This window comes from Suncus etruscus, chromosome 4 (genome assembly GCF_024139225.1).
Source record: "Suncus etruscus isolate mSunEtr1 chromosome 4, mSunEtr1.pri.cur, whole genome shotgun sequence".
Lineage (NCBI taxonomy): Eukaryota > Metazoa > Chordata > Mammalia > Eulipotyphla > Soricidae > Suncus > Suncus etruscus.
Window position 1 is genome coordinate 154028417 of NC_064851.1, and position 14728 is coordinate 154043144.

Here is a 14728-nt window from a genome sequence, read left to right on the forward strand (position 1 = left end):
ATTAAACTTTCGGGGCCAGCGAGGTGGTGCTAGAGGTAAGGTGTCTGCCTTGCAAGCGCTAGCCAAGGAAAGGACCACGGTTCGATCCCCCGGCGTCCCATATGGTCCCCCCAAGCCAGGGGCAATTTCTGATCGTGTAGCCAGGAGTAACCCCTGAGCATCTAACGGGTGTGGCCTGAAAAACCAAAAAAAAAAAAAAAATTAAACTTTCTCCAACTAAAACTAGAGTCTCCTACCCTTTCCCTCCCCTCTGCAAAAATAAGCAGTTGCTGGCTCGTTGTGAGCCAGAGGCACACTCACAGAAAATTTCCTGTGCAGTGCTTGGGCAGGAGATGGAACTCTGGTCCAGGGCCTGGCCACTCTGGGATGTGGAGCTGACCATAGGGGATGGACATGTGACTGTGAAACATTCCACCCCAAAGATATAATGCAGAGCTTCTCATAGAGAAATGCCCACTTCTGGGATGCCAAGAGCTGGATGCTCTGGGGCCGGAGAGATGGCATGGAGGTAAGGTGTTTCCCTTGCATGCAGAAGGTCAGTGGTTTGAATCCCGACTTCCCATATGGTCCCCCAGAGCCTGCCAGGAGCGACTTCTGAGCGTAGAGCCAGGAGGAACCCCTGAGCGCTGCTGGGTGTGACCCAAAAACAAAACAAAACAAAAAAAAGAGCTGCTCCCAGGTGCCATCGTTGGGGAGTTCTTCTGTAGTTTCCAAGACTGAAGCTCTAGGATGAATGAAAACAGGTCCTCACTAGTACCCTAGTCTGTGCCTTTCAGTTAATCTTTCTTCCAAAAACCAAGCTCCATTTTTGAAATTCAACAATGTCTTCAGGAACACTCACCTGGCAGGAATTCTTAGGAACTCCCTTCAGGTTTTGCGCTAAGCAAATTCTGATCATGGGGTTCATAGTGCCACAGGGTCTGCCTGTAGCTGTCAGCTGACAAAGCTCAAAGAGATCCTGCCAGTGCAGTACCTATGCAGGGGTAAGACTGGTGTGATACCTGGGTGGTATTTCTGTGGACCTCCAGTTAACATTTGGCCTGGTCCTGTGTTTCCACACATTCTCATGCACCTGTTTGTATAAATGCATTTCTGGGAGCTAGAGAAATAACAGAGGTGATAAGACATGCTGCAACTTGGTTTGCTTCATGCCCCAAAGATGGCCTCTCCCAGCACCACCAGGTGTTGTTCCTGAACACAGAGCCAGGAAAACAACCCAAGTATCTCCACCTGCTGAAGACAATGGGCCAGGGCCTCTCCAGGCTTCTGGCCATACTCCAACTTTGCATCAAGCCAGGGCTAGGAAGTCACAGATTTCCATCTTAGTTCTGGCTCTGGGGGTCCCCGAATGAATTAGGACCTCCAGGAACCACATTGAGAGCCAGGCAGCCCACTGGAGAACTGGTCAGAAGACAGTGTCTGAGTCCACACTCCACACATGGACAGGAACCTGCTAAATTAAGCATGTTTTCTAGGGACCAGAGAGATAGCACAGTGTTAGGGCATTGGCCTTGCAAGCGGCCAACCCTGGGCCAACGTTGGTTCAAATCCCGGCATCCCATATGGTTCCACGAGCCTGCCAGGAGCGATTTCTGAGCAGAGAGCCAGGAGTAAACCCTGAGCACTAAAACAAAAACAAAACAAAACAAAAAGCATGTTTTCTAGGAGCAGCATTGTTGCAAGTCAAGTCTCCTACACCCCGAGCAGTGAAACTGAGGGTTAAGACTGACCAGTCCCTGGCCAGCACACCAGGCTCTGGCTCAGACCCAGCCCTTCTGTACATGCACCAGACACCCACAGGACATGGAGCTGCCACCCATGAGAAGTCACATGGACACAAGATTGTCCTTGCCAGTGTGTGATGGGCACAGCTATGCCGGGATATTGTGCAGGAGAAGTTAAGAGAGCTAACACCCGGGCCCGGAGAGATAGTACAGCTGTGTTTGCCTTGCAAGCAGCCTATCCAGGACCAAAGGTGGTTGGTTCGAATCCCGGTGTCCCATATGGTCCCCCGTGCCTGCCAGGAGCTATTTCTGAGCACACAGCCAGGAGTAACCCCTGAGCACCGCCAGGTGTGGCCCAAAAACAAACAAACAAAAAAAAGAGAGCTAACACCCCTCTGGCCTTGCCATTGGACAGACACATGACACAAGTGTACAAAGAGAACCCCACTTTATTAGTAGTTAGTTCAAGATTGTACATTAATGGAGGAAGGCTCCCACTTGTAGCTTGGAGAGCCCTGACCAGGTGAGCTGGCAGCTCCCCTCTGCATCCCTCATGCCCCACCCTTCTAGTCAGCCCTCTCCTCTCCCTCATAAATGACATGAATCTCATGCACAAATTACAAAAGGAGCCCTCTTGCTGATACCAGAAGTCAGCACAGTCCTAGACCCCACATCCACATAAACCCTACCCCTTTCTCTGCAGAGGAGAGAGGAGGGTTGGAGCCAAGGCCTTCCCCCACCACGGCAGTCCACTCAGGCCTGTGCCCAGCCTCGTCTCCAGGAGGAGCTGAAGTGCTACTGAGGGGAAGCTTAGGAACACCCATTTCGCCCTCGCTCCCACTGACCACGTATTTTTCCTCTGCTGCTAGAACCTCAGTGGCTGTGGCACCTTAGCAGTTGACTCTCTAGGAACAAATTGTCCAGCAGCTACCAGATGACCCCAGTTGGATGAAGCTTCCCACCCCACCCTGTCCCTAGCATTTGGCTGAGCTCTTCCAACGTCAGAGCAGAGAGCTTTTTCCTGGGCATTCTCACAGACCACAAGACCACAAGTAAGTAAGTAAGAAAGATCCAGAGAGTGAGAAATAGAGGATGAGAGAGAGAGTGAGAGAGGAGAGAGAGAGAGAGAGAGAGAGAGAGAGAGAGAGAGAGAGAGAGAGAGAGAGAGAGAGAGAGAGAGAGAGAGAGAACACTAGAACACTGCTTTGGGGACTATGCCCATCACAAGGATCTGAGACGTGCAAATCCAGCAGGTCACGGCTTGGATTTCATGCTGCTCTCCTCTCCTTTATGGACCCCCCTCCCTCCAGCCTGAGCACCTAGATCCCACCCCACCTGTCCACTCCCCTGCTGGTTTGGCACTTGGTCTGGGAGACAGTGGAGGCTTCTCAGGCTAGGGTCAGACCATCCAGCACAAATTCCCGGCATGGGGCTGCAGGGCTCGTTCATGAGGAAACATCAATCAGACAAAACCCAGAATGAGGCTACAGCCAGTGTGTTAGTCTCCAAAATGCAGCTACGTCACAGAGACTGAATCAATTCTGACTCAACGTAACTGGGAAAGATTGCTTACATTCCGGTGTCATTTGCTTTAATCCCTAGAAATACTAATGCTGACTTTTTTTTTAAGCCAGCATAAAGAAGAGGACTTTTCAGCACCCAAAGAGATTTAAGATACTGGTACAAATGCAGCTTATGTGCCTTGAGTCTCAAGCTAGGCTAGAGTCATGTGTGTGGAGTGACAGCTTCTCCATACTTCAGAGTGCTATCTCATGACACAGACATGTATCTAAGGACGTGTGCGTGTGAGCCTGTGTGACGGGATGCTGCTCCTCTGTGAACTCTAGGAAGAGGTGCCTATGTGTACACAGCAATGAAGAGCCCTAAAGGGGGATGTCACCTGATCATATTTCCTCCTCCCCTAGAACCTGGCAGTGGGGCCTGAGAGATTCCTCCACAGAAGCAAAGAATTAGCAGTGGCCTGACAGAGACCCCGGTGCATCAAATGTCTCCGCTCCCCAAGATCTCACATCTGCCTGTTCTGTCCAGAAGTCAGTGGTAGGAAATTTCCAGGCTTATAGGGTAGATTCCAGAATGGGGGGTTCTCCCCAGGTCCTCACAACCTGCCACTGAGCCAAGTTCATGGTGAGGAGGCCAGAGATCTTCTGAGGAGCAGCACAGGAAGCTGCTCTGCAGACACTTTCTTGTGTCCCAATGGAAGGAAAAGGTCCAGAACTTCCCTGCAAATTGGATAGGAACATTCGGAGGTGGGAAGAAAGACTGGACTGTGAATACAGATTTGCAGCTGAGCTGAGAAGGCTTGAAGGCACCCTGGCTGGAAAGGAGTGGTTTGTCCCCATATCCTGGAATGACAAGGGTGTGACGAGGGAGGGGCAGGACCCTGGCACAGAGAGGTCCCCAAGGATAGGCTCAGAGGCAGTGTGGCATTGGAAGAAGAGTTCTGGACTCAGGTGCGGCAGCCTCATGTTCCATTCTCGGCCTGCTCCTCCAGCTCTGACCTTGGCATACAAAGGCTACCTTCTCTTTCAAAGGGCTTTTCCAGTCCCCGAATGCTAGAGCCTCTGAACAAGACAGGGTTCTGCAGAAAGGATTCCCTGGAGACAGTTCAAAGCTGAACCGGCAGTGGGAGGGAGGCATGGGGAAAGAGACACCCGGGCCTGAGTCACTTCACATTGTTAAAAGAAGGGAGGAAGAGCAGAACCCAGCCAGAAACTCATCTGCACCCCTGATTGGAGAGAGCTGTGTGGGCCCTAGCAGAACTCCAGCTCCCAGGCAGCTCCCGACCTAGCACCATGTGAGGGGTGGGAATAGGAGAGCCCCACGTTTCTAACACAGGCCCAGGTGCTGCCCTGGGCTTCACCACGCCAGATTTCCTGGAGAATGAAGACTCTTTGTGCGTCGCACTGTGTCCGTTTCACCAAGTCAGCCCTGTAGCAGCACTGACACAAGCAACAAAGGCCTCTCCGAGTGCCGCTCATGGCCCCCGAGCCCCGCCACACAGCGACAGACCCCCACCCACCCCCAGCACTGACCGACACTCCCCAGTCCCATTTTGTACAAGTGAATTAAAAACAAACCCAACCAAAAAAAATATAATATATATGTACACATCATATATGTATTCATATACACACATATACAGGTACATATATGTATGTGTGTATATATACATATATATTTTTAACACAGTGCGACCCCAGCACCCAGGTATAAACTGGCACCAAGAAAAAAAAAACCCAAAATATTAAAATACTTTAGCTTCTTAGTATTTGGGAGGTTAGGGGGAGTCCGGAATTCCTTGGCCATAGTTAGCTGAAGCAAAGTGGTGGATGGGTCTCAGCCACTATGCTCAGAGCCTGCCGAGGCTACCATGGGGGTTAGGGAGTGGGGCAGGGACATGTATGTACATGGGAAGGTATGTAATGGCTGGCCCCTAAGCCACCTCAGTCTTTATCACAGGAAACACCACTCATCAGATCCCAGGGTGCAGAGAGGGCCAGGGCTGGGGCTGGGAGGCCCTGAGGGAAGCAGATACTGCAGGAACCAGTGGAGACTTTCTCTCCCCTGAAGGAAGGTGACATGGAAAGGGTCCCACATCCTGGTGAGGGGACAACCCTCCCAGCTACCTGGCACCCAGCGGGGGTCCCTCTGCAGGGCCTGCCTGGCTCGAAACAAGTCAGGGGAAAGTCCAGTCTGTCTCCCTGGTTTGGCAAAAGGCCCGGCTGTGTGGAGCATAGGGAACACATGGCAGCTAATACTGAGGGATGGAGGGGCGGGTGAGTCAGTAGAACACAGTGAGGGACAGAGAGAATACATGGGACTTCCTCTCACCAGGAAATGGCCTTTCCCCAGCATGATGTGCCCCCCCCTAAAAGCTGGAAACAGATGAACTTCTGGTGGCCACAGGCTCTGCACTGGATGCTCTGAGGGTCATGTGGAAATGCCTCAGCTCTTCTTCTGGTCCTGCGTCCTCCACAGAGTATTGCTCATAAGTGCTGCCAGCTGGGCTGGGCTCCCCGCCTGCAGGTCAGTCTGGCTCAGCACGTGGCGGGATGTCCCTGCCATCACAAATGTTGAGTCTGGCTGTGCTGGCCGTGGCTACCTAGTGTTCTGGAGGTCCTCCCGCAGCCAGGTGGGCAGGGTCTGACCCATCTTGTACAGCAGCTTGGAAAGCTCCACATTGTGGTCCCGGTAATACTCCTTCAGGAAGGTGCGAGACTGCAACAGGGAAGGAGAGTTCAGGTCCCATGGGTGCTGAGCATGGAGACGCTCCCCTGATGACACACACCTGCATACCTACCACCCCATCCTAATAGCCAAAAGAAAAAAGCCTCCTGCACGTGAAAGCAAGAGGTCAGAATCCCGGTGCAGGGAGAGACGGTGGAAAACTCATGCAGGGCAAGATGCGCAGGGGGAGATCTATAAGGGGAAAGGCACAAGGGAAGATGTACAGGTGGGGAAGTGCAGAATAGATGCCGGGGGAAGATTCTCAGAAGAAAATAGCAGCAGCAGGGGAGGCCAGAGTGATAGCACACCGAAATGGCATTTGCCTTGCACACTGCCAACCCAGGACCAATCTGGGTGTGATCCCCGGCATCCCGTATGGTCCCCCGAGCCAGGAGTGATTTCTGAGTACATAGCCAGGAGTAACCCCTGAGCACTGTTGGGTATGGCCAAAAAAGAAAAAAGAAAGAAGATTAAAAGCAGTAGGGGGGCCCGGAGAGATAGCACAGCGGCGTTTGCCTTGCAAGCAGCCGATCCAGGACCAAAGGTGGTTGGTTCGAATCCCGGTGTCCCATATGGTCCCCCGTGCCTGCCAGGAGCTATTTCTGAGCAGACAGCCAGGAGTAACCCCTGAGCACCGCCAGGTGTGGCCCAAAAACCAAAAAAAAAAAAAAAAAAAAAAAAAGCAGTAGGGGCCAGAGTGATAGCACAGTGGTAGGGCATTTGCCCTGCACAAGGCCGATCCAGGATGGACCTTGGTTCAATCCCCGTTGTCCCATATGGTCCCCGAGCCAGGAGTGCTTTCTGAGCACATAGCCAGGAATAAACCCCTGAGTGTCATAGGGTGAGGCCAAAAAAGGAAAAAAAATATAAAAATAAAAAAGCAGCAACAGCAGGGGATGAGGCAGAAGAGCGCCTTCACAAGATAAAGTGTCCTGCATTCTGAACTCTTCCTAGCCCTAGCACCCCTCTTGAGAGAACCCTTCGTCCTGTACCCAGCTATAAGTGACTCCCCTGTTCTCATTTCCCTTGGTCCTGTATACACCTATCTGCACAAAATGCTCTGCCTCCTGTCCTGGCCACACTTCCCTCCTCCACTACTACTCTTGGAAGTAGAGAAAGCCCAGAGCAGAGCACTCAGTCCTTAATAGCAGAGGTAACAAATCCTCACTGGACTAAGCCAGTTCTCACCCTGTATTTCCTTCTCTCAAGCACAGTCAAGTGTAGGTAAGGTAAAGGGGAGAAAGATTCCCTGCAGTAGAGCATCTCCATTAATCCAGCATTAAGTCCATCACTTACATCCAAGTCCATTTCTGGATATTTCCGGCCCTTGCTTTTGCCCAGACACTTGGTTTTTCCTCCTTCAAGCAGCTGGCACCAAAATCCTTTCTTTGGATCAAACCTGCAGAGATGAGGGGAAGCTGAGTGGAAAGGCTGAGACCTGCTCAGTCTTCCTGCTAGCAAGGAGGTGTTCATTTCCCAGTAACAGCAGTGCTAAGGATGCACTGGACCCCAGCATACCCCCCAGCGTACCCTGGAGCCATGGACTGCATCTCGCTGACTCCCACTTCCACTCAACATACCTGCCCCTTTCCAGTGAGGACAGCTCACGTACTCTGGGCCTTACGTGCCTCTGAACAGTCTGATTGCCAGCAGCAGCTACAGGAGCACATTGTCCCCTGTAGGAGCCTGGGAGGCCCTTCTGAGTCCCTCAAATACAGAATGAGCTCCTAAGTGTTTTTCCCCATGATCACGGGGGAGAGTTTTTGCTGAAGTTCTTTCTTTTTTATTTTAATTTTTGTTTGTCTGTTTTAGGGCCATACCTAGTGGTGCTCAGGGGACCATAAGTGGTATGGGAATCAAATCTAGGTCAGCTGTGTGCAAGGCAGAGCCCTACCCACTACACTATCACTCTAGCCCCTCTTTTTTTATTTTAACTTGATTGATTGATTGATTGATTGATTGATTGATTAGTTTCTGGGCTATACCCAGTGGTGCTCAGGGATTATTCCTGGCTCTGCACTCAGAAATCACCTCTGGAAGACTGGGGGACCATATGGGATTCCAGGAATCAAACCGGGTCCCTCCTGATCGGCTGCATGCAAGGCAAACGCCCCACCACTGTGCTATCTCTCTGACCCCCTTCTTTTGTTTTTAATAAGTTCTTCAGGGATGGGAAAACTTAAAAGGCTGTACTGTTGAGTCTGGCTCCCCTCTTCTGCCTACATCTACAGGACAGTGAAAAGGAAATATTATTTGCCTTAAGACTTTCCCAACGGGCCCGGAGAGATAGCACAGTGGCGTTTGCCTTGCAAGCAGCCGATTCAGGACCAAAGGTGGTTGGTTCAAATTCCAGTGTCCCATATGGTCCCCCGTGACTGCCAGGAGCTATTTCTGAGCAGAGAGCCAGGAGTAACCCCTGAGCACTGCCGGGTGTGGCCCAAAAACCAATAAAAAAAAAAAAATTACTTTCCCAACAAGGTGACTTCATTCCTTTTTTTTTTTTCTCTTGAACTTATCTCATCCAGAAAAGACAGTGAGACAGAGTGTTGCCATCTGGACCTTCGCACCACACACAAGTACTTTCTCATCTTAGGATACCTCAGGGTTCCCTTTTCCTGATGTAGAAGTTCTAGTATAATGCTAAGAAACCATAGTTTATGGGAACTGAGGCTGCCCAGTTAGATAAATGCTTGGTCTGACTGAAAAAAAAAACAACAAAAAAACATTCAAAGGGTGGGAGCAACCTGAATGGAATAGTCTCATTCCCCCCTTTCTCCTAATTTACTCTGACTCTATAGTCATCTTATCTACCTAACCACCCTCAAGGACACACACACACACACACACACTCCAAATGGTATGTATCTCTCATTATCATTCAAGTCTTTGACTTGTGGACCCAGGTATGCTGAAAGATAAACTCACGCCAAAGTTTTGTGGTAGTCAATGACGTTAGGCACTCCAAGGAACTTCTGCACTGTGTCCATCACTTTGGCAGGTTCTGTCCGCAGCAGCTTGCCATCCAAGACCAGAATCTGCCCACAAAAGAAGGCAAGAAGGGTGACCCAAAACCATGTTCACCCCGAAACCATAGATCTGGAGCAGTGGTCCTCAAACTATGGCCTGCAGGCCACATATTGTATTTGTATCTGTTTTGTTTCTTCATTGCAAAATAAGGTATATGCAGTGTGCATAAGAATTCGTTCATAAGATTTGTTTTTACTATAGTCAGACCTTCCAATGGTCTGAGGGACAGTGAACTGGCCCCCTGTTTAAAAAGTTTGAGGACCCCTGATCTGGAGCCACTGCAGCTGATAGGGTGCTGACAAAGGGCCCCCTGCACCAGCCAGGATCTGCTGCCTCCTCCCCACTCTGGAGGACAGGCCTCCTGGGGCCTCAGTGTACCTCTTGGCAGTGCCCCTGACAGAGACGTCCTCTGCCCAAGCTGAGGCGCTCGCCATCCCTCGCCTTGCCCCCTTGCTTCTGACCACAATCCAAGGGTTTCCCTAAAACATTTCAATGCCAATTGGATTCTCACAGTCTGGACCCCTATCTCAGGGGTCCCCCCCTCAGGATGTCTCGTATCCCTCTGAGCTACAAAGCCTGCCATGAGAGGGCAAGGCTGGAGAATCCCAAACACTGGAGTAAACAAGATTGAAACCCACAAAGTACAGATGCCTTGGGTGGGTGAGAGAGACCTGGGGACTTTCTGCTAAATACCAGTGCTTTAGTCAGGACTGCAGTGGCCTCCCAAGGAGCAGGCCAAGGGCTGGCAGCTACCTGGTTGGCATGGAAGGTGCTGAGCCAGCGCTCGATGTGGGTGGCATACCAGCCAGGGACCAGGCAGCGGCTCTGAAGGGCACGTAGCTTTCCTGAAGCATCGGGCCTGGCAGTGATGACCTCATGGAAGGTGTACTTGAGGGCCACCGGATCATCGTGGGCTCTCTGGTGCTGTGGGCAAGAAGAGAGTTCAGCACCACTGAGGGAATTAGGGTAGAGTCTGGTGCTGCCATGATCACTGATCATCCTCAGGGAAGTCCCGGGGCCCTCTAGCATTCATTTCCCCCTTTTGCAAACTGGAAATTGGACTAAATCAGTTTCCAAATGGCACATTTACAATGCACCTCCAAGATGTTTGCCGTACTCACATCACTTGTAGACCTCTCTATAGTCTACCACTTCTCACTCAGGCACATTAGGTCAGAAAAAAAAAAATAAAAAACAGAGAGCCAGAGAAATAGGGCATGTAGGGCATTTGTCTTGCAATTGAAATAGGTTCAATCCCTAGCATTCAATAAGGTCCCCTGAGCACTGCCAGGAGTAACTCCTGAGGACTGTTGGGTGTACCTCCCCCACACAGACACATACACAAAAACTATTATCTCCTCTAAGCACAGAGAACCAGACCTATGGTCTATAAACCCTCTCAAGTGCTTTTCAATGCCAGATAAAAGGTATCCAGAAACAAAATCCCGGGGCCAGTGAGGTGGCGCTAGAGTTAAGGTGTCTGCCTGGCAAGCGCTAGACAAGGAAAGATCTCGACAGCGGTTCGATCCCCCAGCGTCCCATATGGTCCCCCCAAGCCAGGAGCAATTTCTGAGCGCTTAGCTAGGAGTAACCCCTGAAGATCAAAGAAATGTGGCCGGGAAAAAAAAAAAAGAAAGAAACAAAATCCCACATTGGCTATTAAAAAACAGAATTTAGGGCTGGAGTGAAAGCTCAGCGGTAGGGCATTTCCTTGCACACAGCCAACCCAGGAAGACCCTGGTTACACACACACACACACACACACACACACACACACACACACACACACACACACACACACACACCAGAATTTAGCTATGTGAGAAAGAACTTATAAGCCATTTGTACAAATTGGGAGCTGCTAGGGCTGAAGAGACAGTACAGTGGGTAAGGTAATTGCCTTATACATAGTGAACCAAGGTTCGATTCCTGGTACCCCCATATGATCCCCAGAACCCGCTAGGAATGACACCTTAGTGCAGTCAGGAATAATTCCTTAGCATCACCAGGTGTGATCCAAAAATTAAACAAAGAAACAAATCAGGAACTGCTTCTTTATAGAAATCAGAGGGTGCTATGGGCTAAATATGCATGCCAACTCATCAACAATCAAAGGTTGAAGCCCAGTACATGTGTACACTAACATTATTCCCATGTGCTTGTGCAGAGGTGGAGCCTTTGGTGGATAAGACAAGGCCAGGTCCCTGGGGAAGGATAAGAGCCTTAGAGATGCCAGAGTCCTTTCTACCACTTAAAGATATGGTGGCCAGAGCAGAGCTCACCCTGGTATCTTTGGGTCTAATTTAATCACCAGCATTCTACCTATCCCTGCTCAGTACCAGCACTGGAAGGAGGAATGCCTGGTTGTTAAGGCCAGGGCCTCTTCCACTTGTAACCCCCTTTCATCCAAGAAATTCAGCCCAGAGGAATACTTCCAGAAACATCCCAGATGCATGAGGTGATTGATTGGCTGTTGTGCAATAAGAAACATTTTACTATTGTCAGTTTTTCTGCAACCCCCACATTCAGCTATGTGGCCCACAGTTTGACAAGTGAGGGTTTAAACTTGTTATGACAGCCTGAAAAAGGATTGAGAGAGCTGGAAAAGGTCTGTGTCACCTAAGATAATGCCACAAGCCAAAGATTTCTATAGAGGGGCTGGAAAGATAGCGTAGTGGGTAGGGCCCTTGCCAACTTAGATTTAATTCCCAGCACCACATATAATCCCAAATATTGCCAGGAGTAAGCCCTAAACACAGCAAGATGTGACCGTTAAAAAAAAAAAAAGAATCAAAAAAGATATCTGCAGAAAGTCCAAAAACAAGATAGCACAAAGCACCCACCAGACAGTAGACTCACAGTTGGGGGAGGTGATAATGGCATACCCATGTCCTCCCTCCAAGACAGGCACCTGCCTGGATCCTAAAGGTAGGAATCAGTTTCCCTTCTCTTTACCTTAATCATAGACTGGAGGAATAGGGTCTTGGGCACTAGGCACAGAGACCTGTACACAAAGGGCCAGAAAGATACAAGAAAGGGTGAGGCACTTTGCAGCTGCTTTGGCTGAGATGGGTTCAATCCCCAGCACCGTTTATGGGCCTCTGAGCACTGCCAGGGGATTATTCCTGAGCAGAGTCAGAAATAGCCCCTGAGCACTTCCAGGTGCAGCCCAAAATAAAAGCAAGCAAACAAACGAAGGAACTTTAGCTGATTACTTGCTCATTAGCCTTTGGGACCAAACAGGCTCCTTTGCCTGCCAAGAGAAGTGTGACAGTGCCAGTGAAGAGGCAGAGTCAGGGCTGCCCCCAGAAAAGCAAAGAGCTGGTGGGGTCCCAGGAGATGGGGTACATGACAGAAAAGAGAGGGACCCTAGTGAGTGTTTCTGACTTTTTTCCAAAGACAAATTCCAGGAGAAAAAGAAGACACAGAAAGCAGGAGGAAGAAGGGATTGTCTAGTCAAGAAAGGAGGGGAGAGGCGTTAAGAAGAGGGAGAAGAGGGAAAGGAAAGTCAAAGCCTTGAGAGAAGAAGGGGAGGGGTTGCAAGCTATGTGATTAGAGAGCCTACTTGTGCTTCATGCCAGCACAGATGCAGATCCCGTACCAGGTTCAGGAGGAGCCTCTAGCTCAGAGAAGTGGCTAGAAGCATGCCACAGGGCAGCCATAAATGGCCTTTCTGGCCAGGGAGGTGACCAGGGATTCCAAAACTCTGGAAGTGGTGCATAGCCCAGAGGAAACTCTCAGAAAGGCCAGAACCTCAGCTTCCTGTCACTCCCTCTAAGCAGTGCCAGAAATCAAGTCAGCCCTTCAGACTCAGGAAAGACCTGGTTCTTCGTGCCAGCTGAACGGGGCCACCGCACTCCCTGGCATGGACTGTGGGTAGGCTTCTAAATCCCTCTAGGGGTGATGGGTCCTCATCCTTCATCCATCAGACACCCTAGTCCTCCAGAGCCTGGTGAGGTGCCCACAGTTCCTAGGCACTCACATCACTTGGCACCAATGTCTGCTTTAGGGGACACTGGCCCCTACTTCTGGATGTCAGGATGAGAGCCAGGACACCAGATGCATCTAGGAGGGTCTGTCACCAAACCACAAGGCTTCCTCTGCTGGCTCAGGGCTGTCCCTCAGAATAGATCAGTGAATTGCTGCTGACAACCCCACAGCCCTTCCAAGCCCCCACTCACCTGGTACCAGGAATAGGCCCGGTCTGCAGGGTTGATGAGGATGGTCAGGACCTTAGCCTTGGGCAACAGGGCAGCTGCCCGCCGGGGCGCCACTTCTGAGTCAAAGTAGTTGGCGCTTTTCTCAAAGTAGAAATCAGAGGTGGTATTGGAGGGAATGGGGAAGAATTCCATGTACCTGCAGGAAGCCCAAAGAAGGTCAGACTCAGGAGGAACATGGAGGAAGGTGTAGGGTGAGAACTGTAGGGAAAGAATACCTGGAAGCAAACAGGACCAGGGGCTGCCACCCAATGTCTTCAGCAATCTAAAATCACCAGAGTGATGCTGCAGCTTGTCTTTCTGACCCAAGGGGACCACTTCACTGACACCACAGACCCTAATGGTGCTGCTAGCTAGCAGGCTGGGTTTTGGCATGGTTCCACTCAGCAACAAGGCTTATGGCTCTCTGGCTTTAGTGACAGACCCCCCCCCCCCATCTGATCTGGGTGACATTTTCTATACTATCACTGAGAACCAGGAGCTAAGGAGGGATTGATTCTCTTTGACATCTATACTCCCCACCCACACGCACATGGGGGAACCCTAAATACCAGCCAGAGTGAACATCTCAAATCTATCCTTTGGAACCATCTCTAGGCTTAGGACTCGCAGAATAACGAACACTCCAGAACCCACCCCCTAGGGGAACCCACTCATCAAAATGATGGATACAATTTAGGGGTTCCTAGAAACCAAAGGCCACAAAGTACCCTAAGGGGAATAGCATCCCTAAACTCTCTCCTATAAATGAGTTTCTCCAGGGCATTCCTAGGGAGCCCTTACCAAACCAGCTGAGGTACAATTCTAGTATCCCACTCTAGACCTTACAAACCAAAACCTTAGAAATGGGTGTGAGGATGAACATGTGTCCACAGCATGTCATCCTATGATAACAGAGGTCTGAAAACAGAAGCTTCCCCCAAATCTATGGCACAGCCCTGGGTGCAAATCTTTACCTACTATGCTAGATATTAGTCATGATTTTGCGAATGCTGCTGGTGAGGACAGAAGTCAACCTGTCACTTCTCTGGCATTACAGAACTGCTAACTTCTGCGACCCATTTAGTCCTGGCAACATTTCTATTAGAGTTTGGCCTATTCCAAATAGAGTCAGACAGGTAGGCAAGTAAACAGAGACACCACAGATGGAAGAGAAAGGGAAATACAGAGAAAAGCACTAAAGCAAAAGAACACCCTCATCTCTGCTGACATGAAAATGATCAACACTAGTGATGCATTTCATGGTGGAAAAGACCAGCATTTTAGGAAAATCCAAATTGATACCTGCCCCTCCGTGCCCTGTCTCTGCTACCATAGCTCCAAAGAGCCTCTAAAAATTCTCAAGGACAGTCATCTTTGTCCACTGGGACAATTGCACCCAGTCCTGCTGTGTCCCCAGCTCAGACTCACAGGCAGATAGATCCTTCTGCCAGGCTGGGAACTCTAGATATTCTTGACTCTGGCTTCAAGTGACCTCTGACCCAGGTGACTCAGAGAGGCCCAAGGCCTCTC

The 14728-nt window shown here is 50.2% G+C and overlaps 1 protein-coding gene and 1 long non-coding RNA gene across 2 annotated transcripts in view; both read right to left on the minus strand.

Moving 5' to 3' along the window:
• Positions 1–2155: 2155 nt before the first annotated feature.
• Positions 2156–4439, minus strand: LOC126006494 (uncharacterized). The gene is made up of 2 exons (XR_007494853.1): positions 3502–4439; positions 2156–3469 (listed from the first exon to the last, which is right to left on the minus strand). It is a non-coding gene; the product is annotated as an uncharacterized LOC126006494 (long non-coding RNA).
• Positions 4440–4989: 550 nt separating this feature from the next.
• Positions 4990–14728, minus strand: part of NDST1 (N-deacetylase and N-sulfotransferase 1) — a 35351-nt gene continuing 25612 nt past the window's right edge. Inside the window, exons 10-14 of the mRNA XM_049771913.1 lie at positions 13181–13355; positions 9753–9923; positions 8898–9007; positions 7269–7371; positions 4990–5963 (exon numbers count right to left, since the gene is read on the minus strand). Of these exons, the coding sequence (XP_049627870.1) occupies positions 5844–5963; positions 7269–7371; positions 8898–9007; positions 9753–9923; positions 13181–13355 (679 nt within the window). The 3' untranslated portion in view covers positions 4990–5843. The remainder of the gene's footprint in view (positions 5964–7268; positions 7372–8897; positions 9008–9752; positions 9924–13180; positions 13356–14728) is intronic.